At 40.4% G+C, this 19,391-nt stretch overlaps 1 protein-coding gene across 3 annotated transcripts in view; it reads left to right on the top strand.

Moving 5' to 3' along the window:
- Positions 1 to 19,391, top strand: part of MINDY4 (MINDY lysine 48 deubiquitinase 4) — a 71,531-nt gene that overhangs the window by 40,861 nt on the left and 11,279 nt on the right. For all 3 annotated transcript variants that reach the window (XM_071560684.1, XM_071560683.1, XM_071560685.1), the window contains exons 14-15: positions 7,323 to 7,386; positions 9,733 to 9,894. In XM_071560684.1, the coding sequence (XP_071416785.1) occupies positions 7,323 to 7,386; positions 9,733 to 9,894 (226 nt within the window). The remainder of the gene's footprint in view (positions 1 to 7,322; positions 7,387 to 9,732; positions 9,895 to 19,391) is intronic.

Below are 19,391 nucleotides of genomic sequence, written 5' to 3'. Positions count from 1 at the left end.
TTTTAAGAACTATAAAGGAAAGGGCCTCACAACAGAATCAGCAGCATGGGGAAGGTTACTGATGGAGTTTTCAATGATCAGTCTGGGATTAAACAGTTTTTATTGCCTCCAATAATGTTGGAAAAAGGGAGTGGTGTGCTAATGAAATGTACTGATGACTGAAAAGCTGAAAAGTGCTGTCAATACAGAGAACAAATGGTGCTGTGAAAGAGAGTTGGCTCTGCTTCAAGATGAGGGCAATAAAAAAGAATTTATTTTCACTACAGAAACTACAAGGTCTTGTAAACAGAGACTGTTCACTACTGTCTGAGGGGGTTTATAATTTGTAAATGGCAGGAGGGGGAGTTGAGAAGAGCAGCAGAGCCTGCAGTGCCTTGGAGCCAGTATTAAAAAATAGCCTTGGATCTACTCTTAGGGTGTATCACCAGAAATAGTTTTAGGAGGTGAAGAATTATTAATAGATGTGTCCTCAGTGAAAACCCATGCCAAGTTCACCTGTAAAAACTGGGAGAAGCGCAGGAAAAACATAGACCAGGGAAATGAGGAATCTGTCTTATCAAAGGAGAGTGATAAAAGAAGAATGGAAGTTATATTTTCTAGCCTAAAAACCAAATTTTGAGATGGGACACAACTGCTTTCTAAAAAAATGGGAAAGTAGCAATTTTAAGTAAACAAGGAATGAGAGGAGTTGTTGAATTTAAAGATCAGTGTTAGTACAGAGTGAAAGTTTATCAGTGAGCCTGTGAATCAATAAACTTAGTCCAAGTGTGACAAGATTTTAGGTTCCCAAGGGACCACTGAGAATAGTATGAAAAGCAACTAAGAAATGTGATTTTCTGTGAAACAGAGTACCTGGCATGGCTGGATTTTATTTACCTGCCAGATGCAGAGAACATCATCTTCCTTCCTCCCTCCTCTGCAGCTCTGGTTTATCCCAGGATGGGTCATGGCTGCATCCACACCATGGCTGATACAAACACAGTGTTGTTCTGGGAAAAATCTGGGCCATGTGGCTTTAATTGCCCCTTGGTTCCATAGGACTGTCTGTATGGGATGAGAGGAAAGTTCTTCAAGCCTGTTAGCTTGTGTTTGATGCAGGAAAGCTGTGGCTGCTGAGGGAAACTGAGAGATGGAGTGAATGTAGAGCAGTTATTCTGCTGGTATATTCTCCATGTTTCCAGCAGTAATTCTGGGATTCCCTAAGCTGGCAGTTGTATCTGGATCTCTGGTGAACCCCTGGTGAACCTGCTCTCCATGAGTTTTTCTAAACCCTTTAATTCTTTTGGCCTTCACAACATCCTGTGGCACTGAGTTCCCCACTGCAGTTATGTGCTTTGTGAAAGAGTTTTGCCTTTTGTTTGCTTGAACAGGTTGCCCAGTAATTTTAAAGAGTCTTGTGTAGTTCAGGTTATGAAAAATAGTGAGAAAATATTCCTTAAGCATCTCCTTTCCATCCAGATGTTTTTGGACATCTGTTGCAGTCCATCAGTTGTGTCCTGTTGTAGTGAAATGATCCTTGTCTCTCTAGTCTCTTGCCATGAAAAAGCTGCTCCATGTCTTAGCCATGGTTTCTTCTGACCATCAGAACCTCCTCTGATGGTCCATATCTAATGCTCAAATTCTGTTGAGCTAAAATGTATAACAAAGACTATTTGAAATCCAGTCTTCATGCTTTGCTTTTCCTTGGTTTGTCCAGTCAAGGAGTCTTTTTCCTAAGACTGGCTACAGGGTGTTATTATTTCTGTATCAGCTTTATTTCTCACTTCTCAGCTTTTAATTAAAAAAAAAATACTCAGACTGTCTGCAGTGCCAGAATATTTGTGTGATTTATCCAATGTTTGTGTGATTTATCCATCCAGTCTTTGGTATTTAGGAATGTCATGGCCATGTCCAGGTCATGGCAGGCTCCCTTTACTGTGTGTTCATCAGATGGAGAAAAGGCTTTTTCCTGTGGTTTCTTCCTCTGCTCTGCAAATGCCCCAAGCAAGGCCACCTGAATTGCCCTCAGGATGTACCAGTTTCTCTCCATGTTAGAACTGTAAAGAAGCCCAGAGTGACTCCCTATCTATGTGCCCATCCTTAGATACAAAAAATTAGTGATACAAAGCCCATCCCTAAGTGGCTGATTCACTTTGTCGTCTTTCCAATCTTGTTTTTTTTCCCTTTCCTTCAGCAGACCAAAGCATTTCAGGAATTAAGTCTTTTGATTTTAGGGGAACAAAGTATATTTATTAAAAGACTCCAAAGGTATGAAAGAATGAGTGTGATTCTACTACAAAACAGAGCAGTAACAAATAGATTTTGTCCAAATTTCAGCCACTGTGGTGTCATCCTGTGAACTCTTCAGCTGTTTGCTGAGCCCAGTGTCAGTGTGGTTACAGGGACAGGTTTAGTAGCTTTGTTTGATCTCTTGTGCTCAGGAAGGTGTTGCATTCAGTAAGAAAGATAATTTATTTGGAAAAATAATAGTGGGAGGAATGTGCCAATGGATTAATCACTTTTCCCATCAGATCTATCCCTGTGAAATATGAAGACTCCCTGTATGTCAGCACCCTGAATGAAATTAAATATGCATGAGTACCTCAGTGCATGTACATTTTAAGAACTTTGGGAAATCAGCAGGTATGTGATGAATAAAGAATAAAGTCACTTCCTTGCTTTCACTGGTTTGAATCCCAAACAACTTTTTTTTTTAGAGGGTCTCTTCCCTTCTTTTTGAAACATTCATTTGAAACCTTTGCCATGTGCCAGTATAAAAAAAAAAAAGATAAATATTCTGGAACATCTACACAATAAGGCAGTCCCCCATCCTGTCATTTTCCACATCCCCATTGTAATTATTTGAAATCCTTGTGCTTGAAGACAAGTCTTTGCTCCCTGCCAACCCCAAAGCTATTTTGGGAGTAGACCTGTAATTGTGTGTTTGTTAATGGAACTGTCTGTTGCCATGAACAAAGTGAGGTCACCCATTTTCTGTAGCAGCTTTGCCACACAGTTAAGGACCATAAACCCACCAGCACTTACTGGAATGCACTATGTTTTCCTTTATATTATTTTATTTTGTTCTGCTATCAATCCAAACAGTATCTGTGGTAAATAACTGACATGAACTAACTCATATTCGGGTAGTCTGGAATTCTTCCAGTGTTACAGTTTGTATGTGACTTTGGTATTTAATATTTAATACTCAGACATTTTTCAGTTAAGACTTGTCAAGAATTTTCTTGGAAGTAAACTGAGAATAAACATGTAGGAAACATTTAAAAATGTCTTATTCATTAACTTATTTTTTGGCTAAAAGTGCATCCAGTGCTCAAAATACTTATATTTTGGATTTATATTTATGCACTTTTAAAACTTCATCAGATCCCTTTGATTTGTTTATCAGTGGACCATCATTGCTAAGGTTTATAATGACATTACAGATTCTTCTGTCTTACCTCTTAGGGGTATAAAAATTATTTCTGTATCCCAGAATGAATTGAAAACATGAGTCACATTTCTAATATCTGTCTTGAAGTCACCAAAATAGCTGTGATAATTCAGAGGTTTGTCTCAGAACATCTGTCCACTTTCAGAGCTTTACATGCTTAATAAACACATTATTTATAACTTGAAACGAAGTTTCAGCAAGGATGAAGATGGAATCACCAATAGGAGGATGAACACAAAATAGATTCATGATGATATTTTTTGGAAAGGCTGTTTCAGGCATTGCTGCCCTAAACTCAGCAGCATTAGAAAACATGAAAAAAAAGGATAATTCACACCAGATGTATTTTTGGTGATTTCAATCATTATGAGTTTTCTCCAGTCACTGTAAAGGGTTTTTTTTTTCTCTGAAGGCACCTTACACATCTTTTGGGTTTGCCACATAGTGACATTCGTTTTGTGTGATAATAATGTGAGAAAAAAATGTTTGCTTGCATGAGGAATGAAAGGACAGTTAAGCCTCAGGAAAAAGGCTCAAACCCACCCTTTTTTGGGAAATAAAAAAGGGGATTTAAATTTTTTTTAAGAGCACAGTACAAAATGAATAAATCATGTGGAGTTGTGTTATGCTTTGTTATTTATGTTCTGTGAGTGTATTAAAATACACCCATATTTTGCCAACATAGCAGAAAAGCTGCACTAAGCCATTCCAGCAGTGCTGAAAGGAGAATTCAGCAATCCAAGGGTCCCAGAGCAACAGCTGAAACCCAGTGAAAGCTGAAACTCTGCCTGTACTCCCATAGGGAGTGAGTAATGGGAGGGCATTTGCTGCTGCCTGTCTCATCTCAACAGGCTGCTTTGGGCTCAGCAGAAGGCAGAGAACCCAAACTCCCTCCCTCTTTGGTGTCACACTGACATGAAGCACACCCAGGACAGCTGCAAATGAAAGTCAACCTAAGGGATCTTACCCAGGGATCTGAAATTCAGCAGCTTTTTATTCAAATCAGCTCAGGGAATTGTTTCTGCTAAAGATTGTGTTTAAGCATATTTGAACACATGTTTGGCCAGGAGATTTTAAAAATCAGAACCTTGCCTCTGATTTAACAGGTTTTTTTCACAGACTTTACAGGTAATTACCACCATTCTGCACCAGGAGCCGACATACATTTATCTCACTCTTCAGTTACAACTATGTATTATCACAACACTGGAAAGCACTGATGATACAGAAAAAGAAAGAAATACTTGCTATTAACACTGTTAATTTGTAGTGTCTCTTTACTGACCTGTGATTCTGTCACTGCAGCACACGGAGTGTTGGGTTGTAAATTAAGAAGGGATTCAGAGTCAAGCCTTAATTCGTTGTCTGGGATACTTAAAAGACTCTTGGCTTAAAATTAATCTGAGGGGTTTTTTACTGTTTTAAAGTGATTTAAAATTATAAATGGAAAACTCCATGGTGGGACAAAGTAGTATTAATATTGATGGTTATTCCTTACATCTGTTTTGACATCTGATAGCCAGGACACCAGAACGAGAAAACAGTTCATGTTTGCTTGTCACCAACTGCAGCCCAGCAGGAAGCAAAGCACACAGTTGCAATTATCTGATATTTTAGCAATGCATGAAGTGTGCTTGCACCTAAAACAGAATAAATCCACCTGCACAGAAGCTGGAGAGCCTTTGGCAGGTCGGAGGAACCACCCCAGACCCTCAGAGTAGGTGTAAATCTCGCAGCTTTAACGCCTGACCTTTGTTTCCTCATCAGCAGAGCTGATTCGAAAGGCAGATGTTCTTCTTCTTGAAAATCTCCAGATCCACCTCTAAACCCCCATTTGTTTGTACCTACAGATGAAATTAGAGCTTCCTGCCATTGTCTGTGTCGTACGTCCCACCGTCCCCGACTGACGCATATTGCATGATCTGCTCATGTCACGGCGTTTGCGAGATGGAACTGTTTCTAAAACTAAAAAATGGCCAAAATCCAAAGATTATTATCATCCCACCCATGCCCTGCAGTGGTGCAGGAGAGAATTTTTCCTACCACGGGCACAATTTCCGTGGTCTTGTCTTTGATTTCACGCCGGTAACAGATCTCAGTGGCACTTTGCTATGACTGTCACTGACTTGTAAATTATCTTTAAAATCATCTTTCAAAAAGGGCTGAAATAAGGGGTGAAATACATTTTTTGAAAGAGGTGAAATAATTTTTTAATGAAGGGGTGAAATAATATATTTTAAAAAGGGAATTGTGAATCAATGGATTGGACTTGTTCTGAATGATTTTAAGTATCATTGGGGCTGTAAATCGTAGAAATTGTGTGTTACACTCTGATTTTGGCCTTCAAAGAAATCCTTTGAGAAAGTAATTATCTAAAGTTTGGGATGAAGACCTGGAATGTCCCAGGTTTTTACTTAAGAAACAGATTTTTTAGTGGAGCATGTCTAGCAGTGTTGAAGGGAAATGTCTAGGTGGCTTTAACCCAACCCACCAAGTCAGCTCTTACTTTGTCACTAACAAAGTGTTTTCTTTCTAAAAAGAAAAAAAAATTGAGCCAATTGTCAAGAAAAATGAATTTTTGTATGCCTAGATTTTCCAAATTAAATGAGAGTGAGAAGCCCAGATGCACATAGAATAACTAAATTTGAATTGATGGTCATTCAGGCCTTCTCTCTGCCTCTGAAGCAATACCAGCATAAAGATAGAGCCAAAACAATTGAGATCAACATATTTTGTACTGCAGGGAAATAGTCTTTTATGATCAACAGAATTAATCTGGGCAGTTTATTGTTGTATCTCTACCAGCATATGGTACATTGTTTTTTCTCCAACCTAGATTAAACATTTATTCATGTATAAAATAATGTTTGCAATTATGTTATATCTGCAGGATAAAAATGATCACAGTTACAACCTTTATTTTTTAGGCCATCAACTAATCACTAATTCAATAATTCCCAGAGTTATGAGAGAGGGAACTTAGTTTGGGGAGACATTATTCCATAATTATCAATAATGCAATTTCATGGAATTTCTGTTTGATTTCACAAAATAGAAGGGGCCACACAGCACCATTATAAACGTGTACACCTAGAGCCTTACCTTGCCTTGCCTTCCCTTGCCCTCCCCTGCCAAGCCCTGCCATCCCCATCCCCATCTCCATCCCATCCCCATCCCCTTCCCCATCCCCATCCCCATCCCCACCCCCATCCCCATCCCCATCCCCATCCCCATCCCCATCCTCATCCCCATTCCCATCCCATCCCCATCCTCATCCCACTCCCCTCCCCTCCCCTCCCCTCCCTTCCCCTCCTCTTTTCATGGACAATGTATTGTACAGGTTCTATGGATATATTACAAGTATTTATGACAGGAATAACAAATGCATGCATTAAATGTTCTCTGAGTGCTGGAGTTTGTTGCTCAGATACATTGTGGGGTCTGTCTCCTTTGAGATATTCAGAAACCATCCCGATACAGTCCTGGGCAACTGGCTCTGGGTGGCCAGAGGTGGGGTGGACAAGGAGACCTCCGACCTCAACCACTCTGGTTCTGTGAGGGAAGTAGTACAATAATTCTAATTCCTGATGTTCTAATTGCTGGTGACAGTGACCTCTTTTCTCCTCTGCAGCTGTTTCTTTCCAGTCTAGCTCTACCAAACTTTTGCTCACCACATGTTTAGTTGATATATTCAATTTTTTATTTTTTTTGCTTGCCATGCAAAAATTCACCTTGAAAGGATTCAAAACTGTGGAGCAATATTTATGATTGGGAAGCAGCTTGGTTTTGTTTTTCCCTGAGATGTTAAATCTGATGAAAATAAATGATTGTGTTTCAATTCCGTTGTATTCTCCGCTCGTAATTCAGTTGCCTTTCCCCTCCTTTGCAGGGTGCGCAATGACTTCGATGTGCTCACAAACCGCCTGATCGGCAGCCACGGCTACTGCACTCAGGTGGGCTCAGGTGGGGCCCTGGGGTGTCACCTGCCTCTGCTTGGGATGGGAACTGACCTCTGGGAGGAGGTGGCTTTGCTTATTTTAAGTTATAGAATCGTAGAGTCACAGAGTGGTTTGGGTTGGAAGGAACTTAAACATCATCTTGTTCCACCCCCTGCCATGGGCAGGGACACCTTCCACCAGCCCAGGTTGCTCCAAGCCCCATCCAACCTGGCCTTGAACAATTCCAGGGATGGGGCAGTCACGGCTTTTCTGGGCAACCTGTGCCAGGGCCTCACTCCCCTCACAGGGAAGAATTTCTTTCTAATATCACCTAAACCTCAGTCCTTCAGCTTAAGCCATTCCTCCTTGTCCCATCACTCTTGTGAAATGTCCCTCTCCAGCTCTCTTGAATCCCCTTTAGGTATTGGAAAGCTGCTGTAAGATCTGTATGAATTTCCTTATGTTTTTTCCTTTATGCTCACAATGTCAGGCACTTTCATCCTTTATTCTTTTTCCATGTGTTTTGGCATAATTGTTGTCTTTGTTTTCAGAGCTTCTGCTTTTCAGCCTGGTCTCTGGTCCATGTGTGTGGTGTGTGCATGGTCTCTGGTACGTGTGTGCATGTCCTTACCCTCCTCTCACCTGCCTCTTTTGAGCTCTTTACCTGATTTTAGTGCCCTATTTCCTCCCTACCCTTTCAGAAAGGTGGCTTAGGTCGCTTGTGTGCTCACACAGCTCCTCATTAAATGGTCACTGCTGCACTAACTGAGCTGCTGCTCATGGAACCCAACTAGGACTTCAAACTGGAGCCACTGACTTGTTGTTGGTGTGTCTAAAACCCACGTGGGGTGTGAAAATCACCAGCCTGAGTTGCTGTCTGACACTTAGCACCTCAACTTTAAGTTGCCTAAATTTCAGCTCCTGTCCTGTAGCAGGCACCTCCTCCTGGCTCTGGTCCTCCAGAGGCATCCACCCAGTTGGAAACACTTTGCCTTGGACAAGGAAATCACAAAATTCAGTGGCACAGATTCCCCCAAAGCTGGGAGCTGGGCAGTGGTGTGGTCTGAATATGCTCCCCAGCTGCCCAGGGCAGTGGTGGAGTCACCATCCCTGCAGGTGTTCCAAAAACTTTCAATGTGGCATTTGGGGACATGGTTTAAGTGTTGAACATGGTGGTGCTGAGTTGACAGTTGGACTTGATGATCTTTGAGGTCTTTGCCAACCTTTATAACTCTATGATTCTATGATTCTCTCTGCTACCATTTTGGTTGCAAAAGGCAGGTGTCATGTTCTTCTCTTGTGCTGCTGCTGCAAGGCTTTTATGGTGTGTTTACACACTATAAAATCACACAGTGACTCTTCAGGAAGGTGATGGAACATCATAGGTTGATTAGAAGTGCTAAAAAGTAGTAAGTAAGCAAGCAAGAAGTAATAAAAGCAGTAAGAACCTATAAACTTTGGGGAATCCTTCAGGAGAAACACAGAGCTATAATTGTGTGCAGTATTTTTAAAAGCAATTCCAAACTGGCAACACCAGAGTTATTCATGTCTTTGGGCATGGTAATTTGGACTATTTTTTCTGGAAACTTTATTTCCCCTCCTGTTTCTTGCCATATGTTATTTATTAAAAGTTAGCTGCGTCCTTGCTGCAGCACAGTCTGCTGTGAGCTCTGGTTATATCCCAGCTGGCCCCTGTGGGATGTTACACCAAGAAAAATGCCCCATGTCTGTGTTCCTTGAACTTCATGTACGTGCACATCTCCCACACTCTCACATGGATTTATCCTCTTACAAACTCCTACTTCACTTGGAGAGGAAATAGTCAACAATCACCTGTGGTAAATTGAGTGTATCACTGATATGGATCCATATAGGTGAATGTCTTACTGAATGAGTCGAGTTCATCCAGAAATAATCAGCAAGAAATAAAAATAATTTTAAAAATCTTGCCCAATGTACAAAATATATCACTCAGCATATACAGAAATATCAGATAGTACTGTACAGGCTTTGGATAAATCTCATTCATGCTGTGGTTCCATTGTAGAGAAAAAGGGACACCAAAATATTTTAATTAAAAGAAAGTAACATAATATGAGAAGGTTGAAAGTTGGATGTAAGAATAAATTGATTATGAGCAGATGAACATTGAAAACTCCACTAATGTTTCCTCATTTTACTTTAGGAGTAGGTTTTGCCCAAAGTAACTGGAGAATGTATTATAAGCAATCCTAATCCTAACCCTAAAAGCAAAGCAATTAATGATATAAACCCTTATGAATCCTGAATGAATCTTGTGCTGATGTTTAACTATTTTGGTTTTTGTTTTACTTTGGGTTTTTTTGAACATGTCACAAACAGGAGTTGGTGAACCTGCTGTTGACTGGCAAAGCTGTGTCCAATGTGTTCAACAACGTGATAGAGCTGGACTCTGGGAATGGCAACATCACGATTCTGAAAGGCATCACAAGCCGCAGTGACATTGGTTTGCTGTCTCTCTTTGAGCACTATGATGTCTGTCAGGTATGCTTTCCATCCCCTGCTTTTCATTAAAAAGAAAGCAATTGCATTTAACATTAGCTTGGAGTGGGTACAGCAGCAGAGAAATGGTGGGCTTGGTTGAGTTGCTCTGCTCCTGCTGCAGTGGTGGTCATACTGTATTAGCAATAAAAGAAATTATAGACAATTAAAATAGCTGCTAATGCAATGGGATTGATCCTTTTATCGTGCTTTTCAGATTAGTATTTTAATTGTATTTGGCCTGAAAATTAAAAGATAGATTAAAAAAATTGAAAGAAGTGACAGCTATTAATTTACCCCTGGGCAAACTTCTGTAAGGATTTTACTGGAATTCCATCTCCAGGCAGGGAGTGAAGATGAACAACTTTCCTAAAGACATGTTCTGTTTTAAGCAGAGAATCTTGAGTTTGCTGCAAGAATATTATTTGAAATTCTCTTCCCTGTGTTAGATGCCAGATCAGAGACTTGTAGCAGTCCCAGCTGGATTTGCAGTCAGCACCTCTGTGAAGATTTGAAAGCAATTACCAAAGAAATTGATTGTAGTGATCAAATATGAATGTGTGACTAGAAAGAAGGTTTGGTTTTAACCTTTTCTCAGCTACGTTTTCCTGCTATTGGCAAATTACAATTTTTGTTATTTTTAATTAACACAATCATTTACATTATCCATAATATTTTAAAAACCTTAGTCAATCAAGACAGCCTATCAGTGTATCCCAATCAGATTAATTCAGAACAGAGTGGACTTAAAATAAATAAGCTTCCGTGTCTAGTTCATGCTTATTTTTCTTTTCTATAAACAATGTAACATTTAAAACCTCCAAAAATGGTTCTGCACCACTGTAGCATTTTTTCCATTTTCTGGTGAAGAAAATGACTTTGGAGTAGCAAAATGGTAAGTGAGGTCAGTGCAGGTAAGAGCTATTTCTTTCCCACCTGCCCTCTAAAAATAAAGCAAGTTACCCAGGGAATCAGACACCATTTTCCACTTATTCTGCAAATTATATGGTAAAGGGGATCTGTTTCTACTACTGTGCTCCTGCCTGGGAGCTGGACTCATGAGCAGGGATCTGTTTTTCCAAGCCAGTGAATCTTAATCAGTTACAGAAACTCCAGTAGACGTAGGTGCCCTTTTTTTTTAGAGTCTGAACTAGTTGGGCATCTGCTGCAAATTGTCTTGGTTTTTATTAGGAACATCTGGTTCTCTGCATTCCAGTTCAGATGCAATGTCTGCTCAAGACTAGGACAAAAGTCACATTTTGGTGGACTTTGGCCTCAGATTGGGGTGTCTCCACTGTGGCTTCAGCATGAAGGGCCAGATTCTGCTTTCTGTTACAATATTTAGAGCAATTTAGGAAAAATAAATGTCACTGGTAGTTTGCAGTAGTGGAACTGAGAATAGAGTTTTCAAACTGACTCTTTTATTCCTCTTGGTAAGTGGATCAGCGTCCAATTACAGTGTGGCTGTGAGGTTGGGAACTGACACCAGTCACGGAAAAGGACTGTCATTTTTGGTTGGTTTTATTTTTTATTTCCAGCAGTAAGAAAATCCTGAGCGTGCTATATGGTGAATCATAGACACTAGAGACAGAAAACTCCCTTTAGGTCATGTCCAGCCAATCTCTCAGGGGATAATTCAGGATATTTTTATGTCCTGTTGTATAGCAGGGTTTCTTTTAAAAATCTGTATCCATGAAGTTCCTGTCTTTTTGTTCAGATGGTCATTTTTTAGTTGATTTTAGTGCCTATAACTGTGATCTTACCTTTTTTACTCACTCATCTCTACTTTAAAATATAAGTGCAAATACAGATTTGTGAATTTGGAGGTTTCAATATGTCCTACACAGCTTGTGTTTGGATATACTGTTACTGAATCTGACTCTTCATTAACTTAGTTTCCTCTGATTATAATTTTACTTCTAATTCAACCTGCCACCTAAACAATTCCTCCCCATCCGCTGGACATTTGCAGCTGATGAAACAGTTCCTCCCTTTTTCATCAGTACATCCTGTCCAAAGCTTGTTTTTATTGCTCTGCTCTAGACTTGTTCCAACTTACCAACGCATTTAGGAAGAGGCATTCAGGATTCCAGGCTAGATGCTGAAAATCCACATGGAGAAAAATTTTTATACCATTTTATCTCCCTCGTTGAATACATGGAGTATTTGCATATAATCCACAATTCCCTGGAGTTGAAAATACAAGGGCATGTGAACTGAATTAATCCTCCTGTCAAACTTCAACGGTAGCAAATCAAACCAAAATGATCCCTCTGTTTTATTCCAGTGATTTCCTGGAGAATCCCACTGTTCCCCACCCATGAATCTCTTCCAGTGGCTCATGCTGGATGTGTTATCTGTGCTGATCAGAAAAATGTGTGCTCCACACAATTTGGGCTGGAATTGCTAATGATGAGCATCACTCTTGGCCCTGATGTATCCCCACCTGCACTGTAATTACTTGTTGCAAATTGTTTCCCAGTGTCTGATGGATCCATTCCATTCATTTCATGTGCAAACATTTAGTTCCATAGTGAGATTCCCTATTTGAACGGGAAAAAAGCTACGAGTCCAATTCTGTTACTTTTCAGTGGACAAGTCCCACATTTTTTGCATTTCTTTTCCTTCTGCTAAGCCTGTATTTAAGTAACATGAATTCCATGTGATCTTACACATTTAACTGAGAAGCCTAAATTGAGATTTTAGGTTTTCTGGGATTTATTTGGAGCACTTAAAGCAATAGAACCATTTCCCCAAACTGGTCAGTGCACATAAAATTGGTGGAGGTTTCCTCTGTTTGCTGAGCTGCAGGACCAGCAGTTCTGTGCAGTCTCAGGGAAGCTGAGTGGCTTCGCAGCAGGGACAAGAGCTCAGAGAAGGGGATGTGGCACAGGAGTGGGCAGGGCCAGTTAGAGCAGCCCTGGGTGAGGAAGTCCCTGCCCTTGGGTCAGAGCTCTTGGTCTAAATGCCACATGAAAATTGCAGGTGAAAAGACTTAGAATGATGAAATTCTTTTTTCAAAGTCTCTTGTGACTTTGAAAGTAGAAACAGGTGGGAGCAGATGCTCCTCATGCTTATGCCAGACCATTTAAGAGACTAACAGTGACAAAGGGAAAAATAATCTGCATTCTAAGGTAATAAAAATACTACTATTATCACTGTAGTGATTAATAAAACTTTAATAACATTAATAGCCCATTAATAGATATTACTCTGCTGATAAACATCAATAATTATAATAATAACAATAATGTACAGCATTTATGTGTCATTTCCTGTTAACAGATCTGGGCTTTGCAAGAGTGGAAAGTGTCATTACCAATGGACAGAGGGGAGGTAACATGAATAAAAGGCAAAGTGCTTGTTCCAGTGAGTGCCCCAGTAAGGTCGTGGCTGAACTGGGATGAGAACAGATCTGAGTCTCTCATTCTAAATGCAATGTGGTGTTGGCTGGGCAATTTACTTGTCCCTCTGAAATGGTTTTTGAAACCACCTATATTATGTACTGGTGTCAGTGAAGTAATGGAGATATTCAAGGTTATTGTCTCTTTTGTACCTTCACTCTGATTCCTCTTTGTTTTCACCGATTCTGTCCTGCTGTGGTGGTTAAACCTCCTGCCATCTGAGCTCCCAAACTCTCCCTGCTTTGATTACTGATGGTGTCCCAGTCTGAGCTGTCAGCATTTCAAGACACTGGTGGGTTTTAGTTTTTGCTCTTCTTAAAAAGAAGAGAGGACACCGACAAAGGAGTTATGCTCATTTTTCCTATTTCTTTTCAAAAAAGAGAGAGTAACAGAAATACACAGGATTTATTCATTAAAATTCCACAGATGGGAAATATTATCTTTGGTCCTTTTGATGAAACCAGCACACTCTGTGCTATGACAGGACCTACTTGAATTATTAAATTCAGCACACATGCTCTGTCTTCTGGCACTCCACCAGTTTGTTTGCCCTGTGGAACATCCTTCCTATAACCTTCTTGCCTGGGAAATGTGCCTCCTAAACAATCACTTTTCTCCATCAAATGGACTGGATTCAAGCCAGGTCATCAATGGGCTTGTGAAGGGGGAGGTTTGGAAAGAGGATTTTAACCACCTTGTTTGAGAAACCAACAACAAAAATACACAAGTGCAAAAAGGAAACTGATGGTTGGGTTTAATTTTCCATTTATTTTTCAGGAATAGGGGCAGATATTGTGCCCTGTAGATGCTTTCAGCAAGGGATGCTGCTCTTTATGGGAGACATTTGTGACACTGGGGGCAAAAACATGTTGTACATTCAAATTGAACTGAAACAAGGCTGACAAGGCTTTGGCCTTTGAAAAAGTCTGGTCTTCATTCCTTGTTTTTACATCTCCCTTTCTAGCCTGGAACTGAAATGTTCTTTAATGAAGTCCTGTTGTCCTCCAAGTTATGGACAGTTGTTTTGCCAGAGGCCAGTGCCTGTTGCTGGGGTGTTGGCATTGCTTTCTTCTCAACATCCTTCCAAATAAAATAGAATGACAGAGTTTTTCTTTGAGACAGTAAGAATAACCAACCCCACATGCTCAGGAGAGCTCTGCATGCTTTGCAAACAGACAAAACAGAAAACGATAAGTCAAGTATTTTCCACGTGTCTCTCTAGATTATAAATACCTGCATTTGGATCTGGATTTATCCCATCTCACTTTAGGTCCTTTATAGGCTGAGAATATTCAGGTAAGAGTCCAGCCAACTCCCTTTAGCACTGATGAACAGGGAGGGTGTCAGAATTTCTGATAACACCCTTTACAGAGCCACAGCCTGAGGGCAAACCTACACTAGAGGGGTTAGAAATAGATGCAGAAGGATTAAGGGGAGTGACTCTTGACTTGTCCTTGTCATTGCAGTGCTGTAACTTTTTATTGCAATGACCTATAAACTCTTCATGTGCAGTGAGGAAATGGCAAAGTGCTGAAGGCTGAGTGAGAGTCTCAATCTCCCTCACAATTTATTCAGTTTTTGGGACATACCAGAAGGGCAACAGAGTGGGGCAAGGATAAAGACAAGATCCTGAGGCTCTCTGGCACCCTGGCATCTGTTTTCATTGCCACATCTGCTGTCTTTTATACTGTGGCAGCACAAGGGAAGTTTAGTGAAAAGCCAGTGATTTCCAGGAGTCTCTGGTCTGGGAGTCCTGGAGTTGAACACACATCTCTTTCTAGTCTTTATTAATGCTGCCCTCTCCCCCTCACCATTTCGTTATCAGAAAGATTTCCTTTTCTACAACAAAAAGAATCCAAAGCTGCAGGGAATTTACCTGGGGCTCCCATGTAACAGCAGTGTTTGCTACCACTTTAGAAATATATGGCTGAAAACTCTCTGATTTGTGTCTCACCTGGCATAGCCATTTAGTTGTGCACACCCTGAATGTCAGATCTTGTGAGCATTAATGTTATTTTTCTTAATCTGACTGAAATCAAGTGCTTATCAATGGCAGTAACTTTTCCCTCACAGTGTCTCTTAATTATCTGAAAATATAATAGTAATGTAGCTCACCTGGTGTTTCAGTAGTGCTGGTGGAACAGGTGACCTGAGTCAGTGGAGTTCCTGCTCACACAAGGACCATTGCAAAGATATTTGGTTTTACACCATTGACACTTCAGTCTTAACACCATTGGAACATTGTCTAGTATTAATTCAGTAAAGGTCATTACAGTTGTGGGGAAAAAACACTGGCAGAACAAACAATAGGCTGTTGCCTCTGACTCTGAAAGCTTTGTGTAATTATCCATCAGTCCTATTGGATTCAGTACAAGCAGCAATTACCCAGTTTGCCAGCACCCAGCCCTGTGTGGAATCTCTACATGCTGTGATTACTTTGGAAAATAAGCATCTATACCAGTTGTATTCAGGCAAACATTCTGAATATTGCAGACAGAATATAATTTTAATTAGAAAATAAAAAGGGAAGAAAGGGAAATTACATTGAATGATAAAACTCCTGGAGGAAAATGCCATCAAATTAGTCATATCCAGTGATCCCCTTGGTTTTGATATTCTCTTGGTCTTCACATTCTCTTTGTTGTTTCTCTTAGAATTCACATGGCAAACAGTAGCCTTGCTCAGTGAGCAAATAAAAGCTGAACAGTGAAGTCCCATCCAATCATTCTGGTAGATATATTGGAATAATTGTCCAGTGATAAATATTTGTGTGTAGATTTAATTTCACCATTGTGTGAATATGCACTAAAATCAGACATGGAAAAACACAGCACACCCCTGAAGGTGCTTGCTCTCAAAAAGTTGACCTTTTCCAAAGATCAGAATGGTGTGCCTGAAATTTATGAGCATTCTTAAGGGATTTGTAAGGGAGAGGATTAGGATTAGGGTTAGTGAAGTCTCCATAGGAATTGAAAACATGCAGCATGAAAGGACACCTGATTCATCTCCCCCTCCCATTCCTTTGTTTGCCTGAAGAAGGTTAATGAGCCTGTTTGAAAACAAATATTTGAATAGTAACAGGAATACAGCCATTGAGCCCTTAACAAAGATAATAATATTTCATTAAATAGATGGAAGTCACATATCCCTGCTTTGCCTTTGGAAGTCATAGGGAACATACTGGAAAGATGTTCTCTGGCAGGCACTTGATGGATGACACACCCTCTGACTGAGTTTCCTGAGGAGTGTTGGTGCTTGTTCTTCCCTGTCCTGCTCCAAGCTCCTGTTGCATTTCAGGCTCAGCACCACCAACCAGCCTGGCCAGGCATCTGAGGAAGGATTTGGCCCTCACCTGCTGGACCAGTTAAATGAGGGCACAGTTCTGGGTATGGCGAAGGGTCTAGAGATAAGTCTGGTGAGGAGCAGCTGAGGGAGCTGGGATTGTTTAGCCTGGAGAAAAGGAGGCTCCTGGGAGACCTTCTCACTGTGTGAGTGGAAGTTGCCCTTTTCTCTCAGGCAACCAGTGACAGGACGAGAGGAAATGGCCTCAGCCTGTGCCAGGGAAGGTTCAGGTTGGATATCAGGAAGAATTTCTTCACTGGAGAGGTTGTTAAGCATTTGAACAAGCTCCACTGGGAAGTTCTGGAGTCACTATCCTTGGAGGTGTTCAAGAAACAACTGGATATGGCACTTAGTTCTATGGTTTAGTTGACAAGGTTGTGTTCGGTCAGTGTTTGGACTGGCGATCTTGGAGGTCTTTTCCAACCTAAATACTTCCACTATTTTGGAATTCTGGTCCACTCAGCAACTGATGTTTGAAGAGGCAGCCAGAGGAATCCTCACAATGAGGATTGTCCTCACTGACTTGGTTCCATATTATATTTTATAGAAAAAATTAGACATGTTTCACAACCTGATGTTAGACAGCAGCTGATCTTCAGCTACCATAAGTGATGGAACCAAAAGGAAGACTTCTCCATTTTTATGGGAGAGGAGGATTTGAGCTGCAATGCTTTTAGACTCTTTGTGGCCTCAAAGTTCATGCCCTCACTTCTTTCTGCAGGGATTGTAATTGAAAACTATCCATATTTGGAGAACAGTTTGTCCTGAGTTCGGTGGGAGCGAGAACTGGAGTGGATGTGGCTTTGAAAGTTGTGTGTGCCTCTAATCTTGTTTTGTCAAGTGTTGTTTGATGGAGCTGGGAAGTTGCTTTTGCAGACATATGTAGGAGAAAACTGGCTGTTCTTTTTGGCTTTGACTTATCTGCATATGAAAATATGCATGTTTGGGAGACTGAATCTTTTCATCCGTGCCCTTTCCATTTGCCATCTTTTGTTGCATCTGCGTATTTCCCTTCTTGATGACTCCTGTTGGGGGTATTATTGTAAACTTGTAAGAAATTTTCTTTATTTTTAAGCCAAGAATTTACAGAAACAGCAAAACTGTTGTATAAAAGGCTGTTTTAAATAGACATTAACAAAGTAATGAGTCAGAGAACAGTTACTTAATTAGCTGGAGACTTGTTGTCTAACATCAGAAGAAATTCTCACTGGGGAAAGCAGTTGGATTTGCACTCATGTAACACTTCAGATACAAATTCTAAATCTCATTCATGATAAAAACACTCTTTATCACTTAGAATACTGGTTAGAGGTTTAATTACAACAGAATATATGTTGCCTTCTGCCTTTTGGCAGCAGGTTGGCTGACATTTGCACCTGTGCCCAAGGGGAAGAACTGAGGGCTGCACTGGAGAAGGTCTGTCCACAAATCTGTGTGTAAAAAACATATAAGAATTTTCCAGCAACATTCCACTGACAACAAAATGTTTCATTTCAGATTTTAGTTCCCCTGAGCATTTTATCAAGGATGCAAAACTCAGCAATTCATTTGGGGGAAAAAACCAATATTATTTTAAACCTTAGAATACAGATTGCAATGACAGGAATATAGCTGATAATAAATACCCAATGTAGCTGAATATTAAAATTCTAGCTGGAAGAAATGGGGTTTCTTTGCTTCATTGAGCAATCTAATCATTAATTTTGCTCTCTTATTTACTACTGATAGAGCTAATATCCTGTTGCAGCTTAGTAGATGGATGGTATCTGTCTCAAAACACATTAGTGTGAGGTGAAGAAAATCCTACAAGATATTCATTGACCTCAGGGGTTGCAGGAAATTCTGTGACTCATTTTAAATCAGCATATATTGAGTTTCAAAACCAACACCAGTGGTATTGTAGCTGTGGGAGGTGACCAACATTTCCAGTTCATCCTGCTTGTGTCCCACACTGTGTGTGTTGGTGTCCAAGTGTCTCAGGTGCATCCCTGACCCTCTGTGCTCCAGGAGCTGTGCAAATATTCCCACCAGGATTGCCATCTCCAGGTCATGCCATGCCAACCCTTGGCTGACCTACTGCAGCGTTGTTGGCACCCCCTTCCCCATCCATAAGAGAGTCAGTCTCTTGAGTATTCTGATTTAAATCATCTATGAATGAAAAAGGAATTATTTATATGTAATTTCATACAGAATATTCAGATTATTTATAAATATACCTTCCAGTTTCCAAAAGGAGGGCAAAGGCTTTTTAAAGTCTTTTGTTGAAAGAAATCACTGTGGTCTTTTTTCAGATGATAATATTTCACTCTTAAGAATAATGAAGCAAAACAAGTGCTTCTGGTTTCACTTTCTTCTAGTAGCTGAAAAATATTGTATCTATTTTGACTGTGAAGCTGGAAGAAGATGGTAAAGTGAAGGGAATATATTGTATTTTTAATGCAAGGAGAGATTTTGGGTTGAATTGCCTACGCAGGGATGATTCATGTCATCTGACATCCTCTGAGTGCCTTGCCTGGTTTCCAGGTGCTGTTGCATGAGAGCACAATCTCCCATTGATCTTGTGTCGTATTCCTGACCAAAACCCCCTGTGGTTTTATAGCTCTTGCAGAGGACAGAGTTCCCTTTGGTTCTGATCATCTGGGATAGAATCTTTTTCCTCTAAGGGCACTACAGCTGGATGTCATTACCTGCCTGTAACTGAAAGCCAGATATTTGCTTTATATGTTCCCTGATTTACTGGAGGTGTCCTGGTCT

This window comes from Pithys albifrons, chromosome 7 (genome assembly GCF_047495875.1).
Source record: "Pithys albifrons albifrons isolate INPA30051 chromosome 7, PitAlb_v1, whole genome shotgun sequence".
In the NCBI taxonomy this organism is placed as follows: Eukaryota; Metazoa; Chordata; class Aves; order Passeriformes; family Thamnophilidae; genus Pithys; species Pithys albifrons.
Note: the sequence above shows the minus strand (reverse complement) of the source record. Positions and strands in the feature narration are given on the sequence as shown.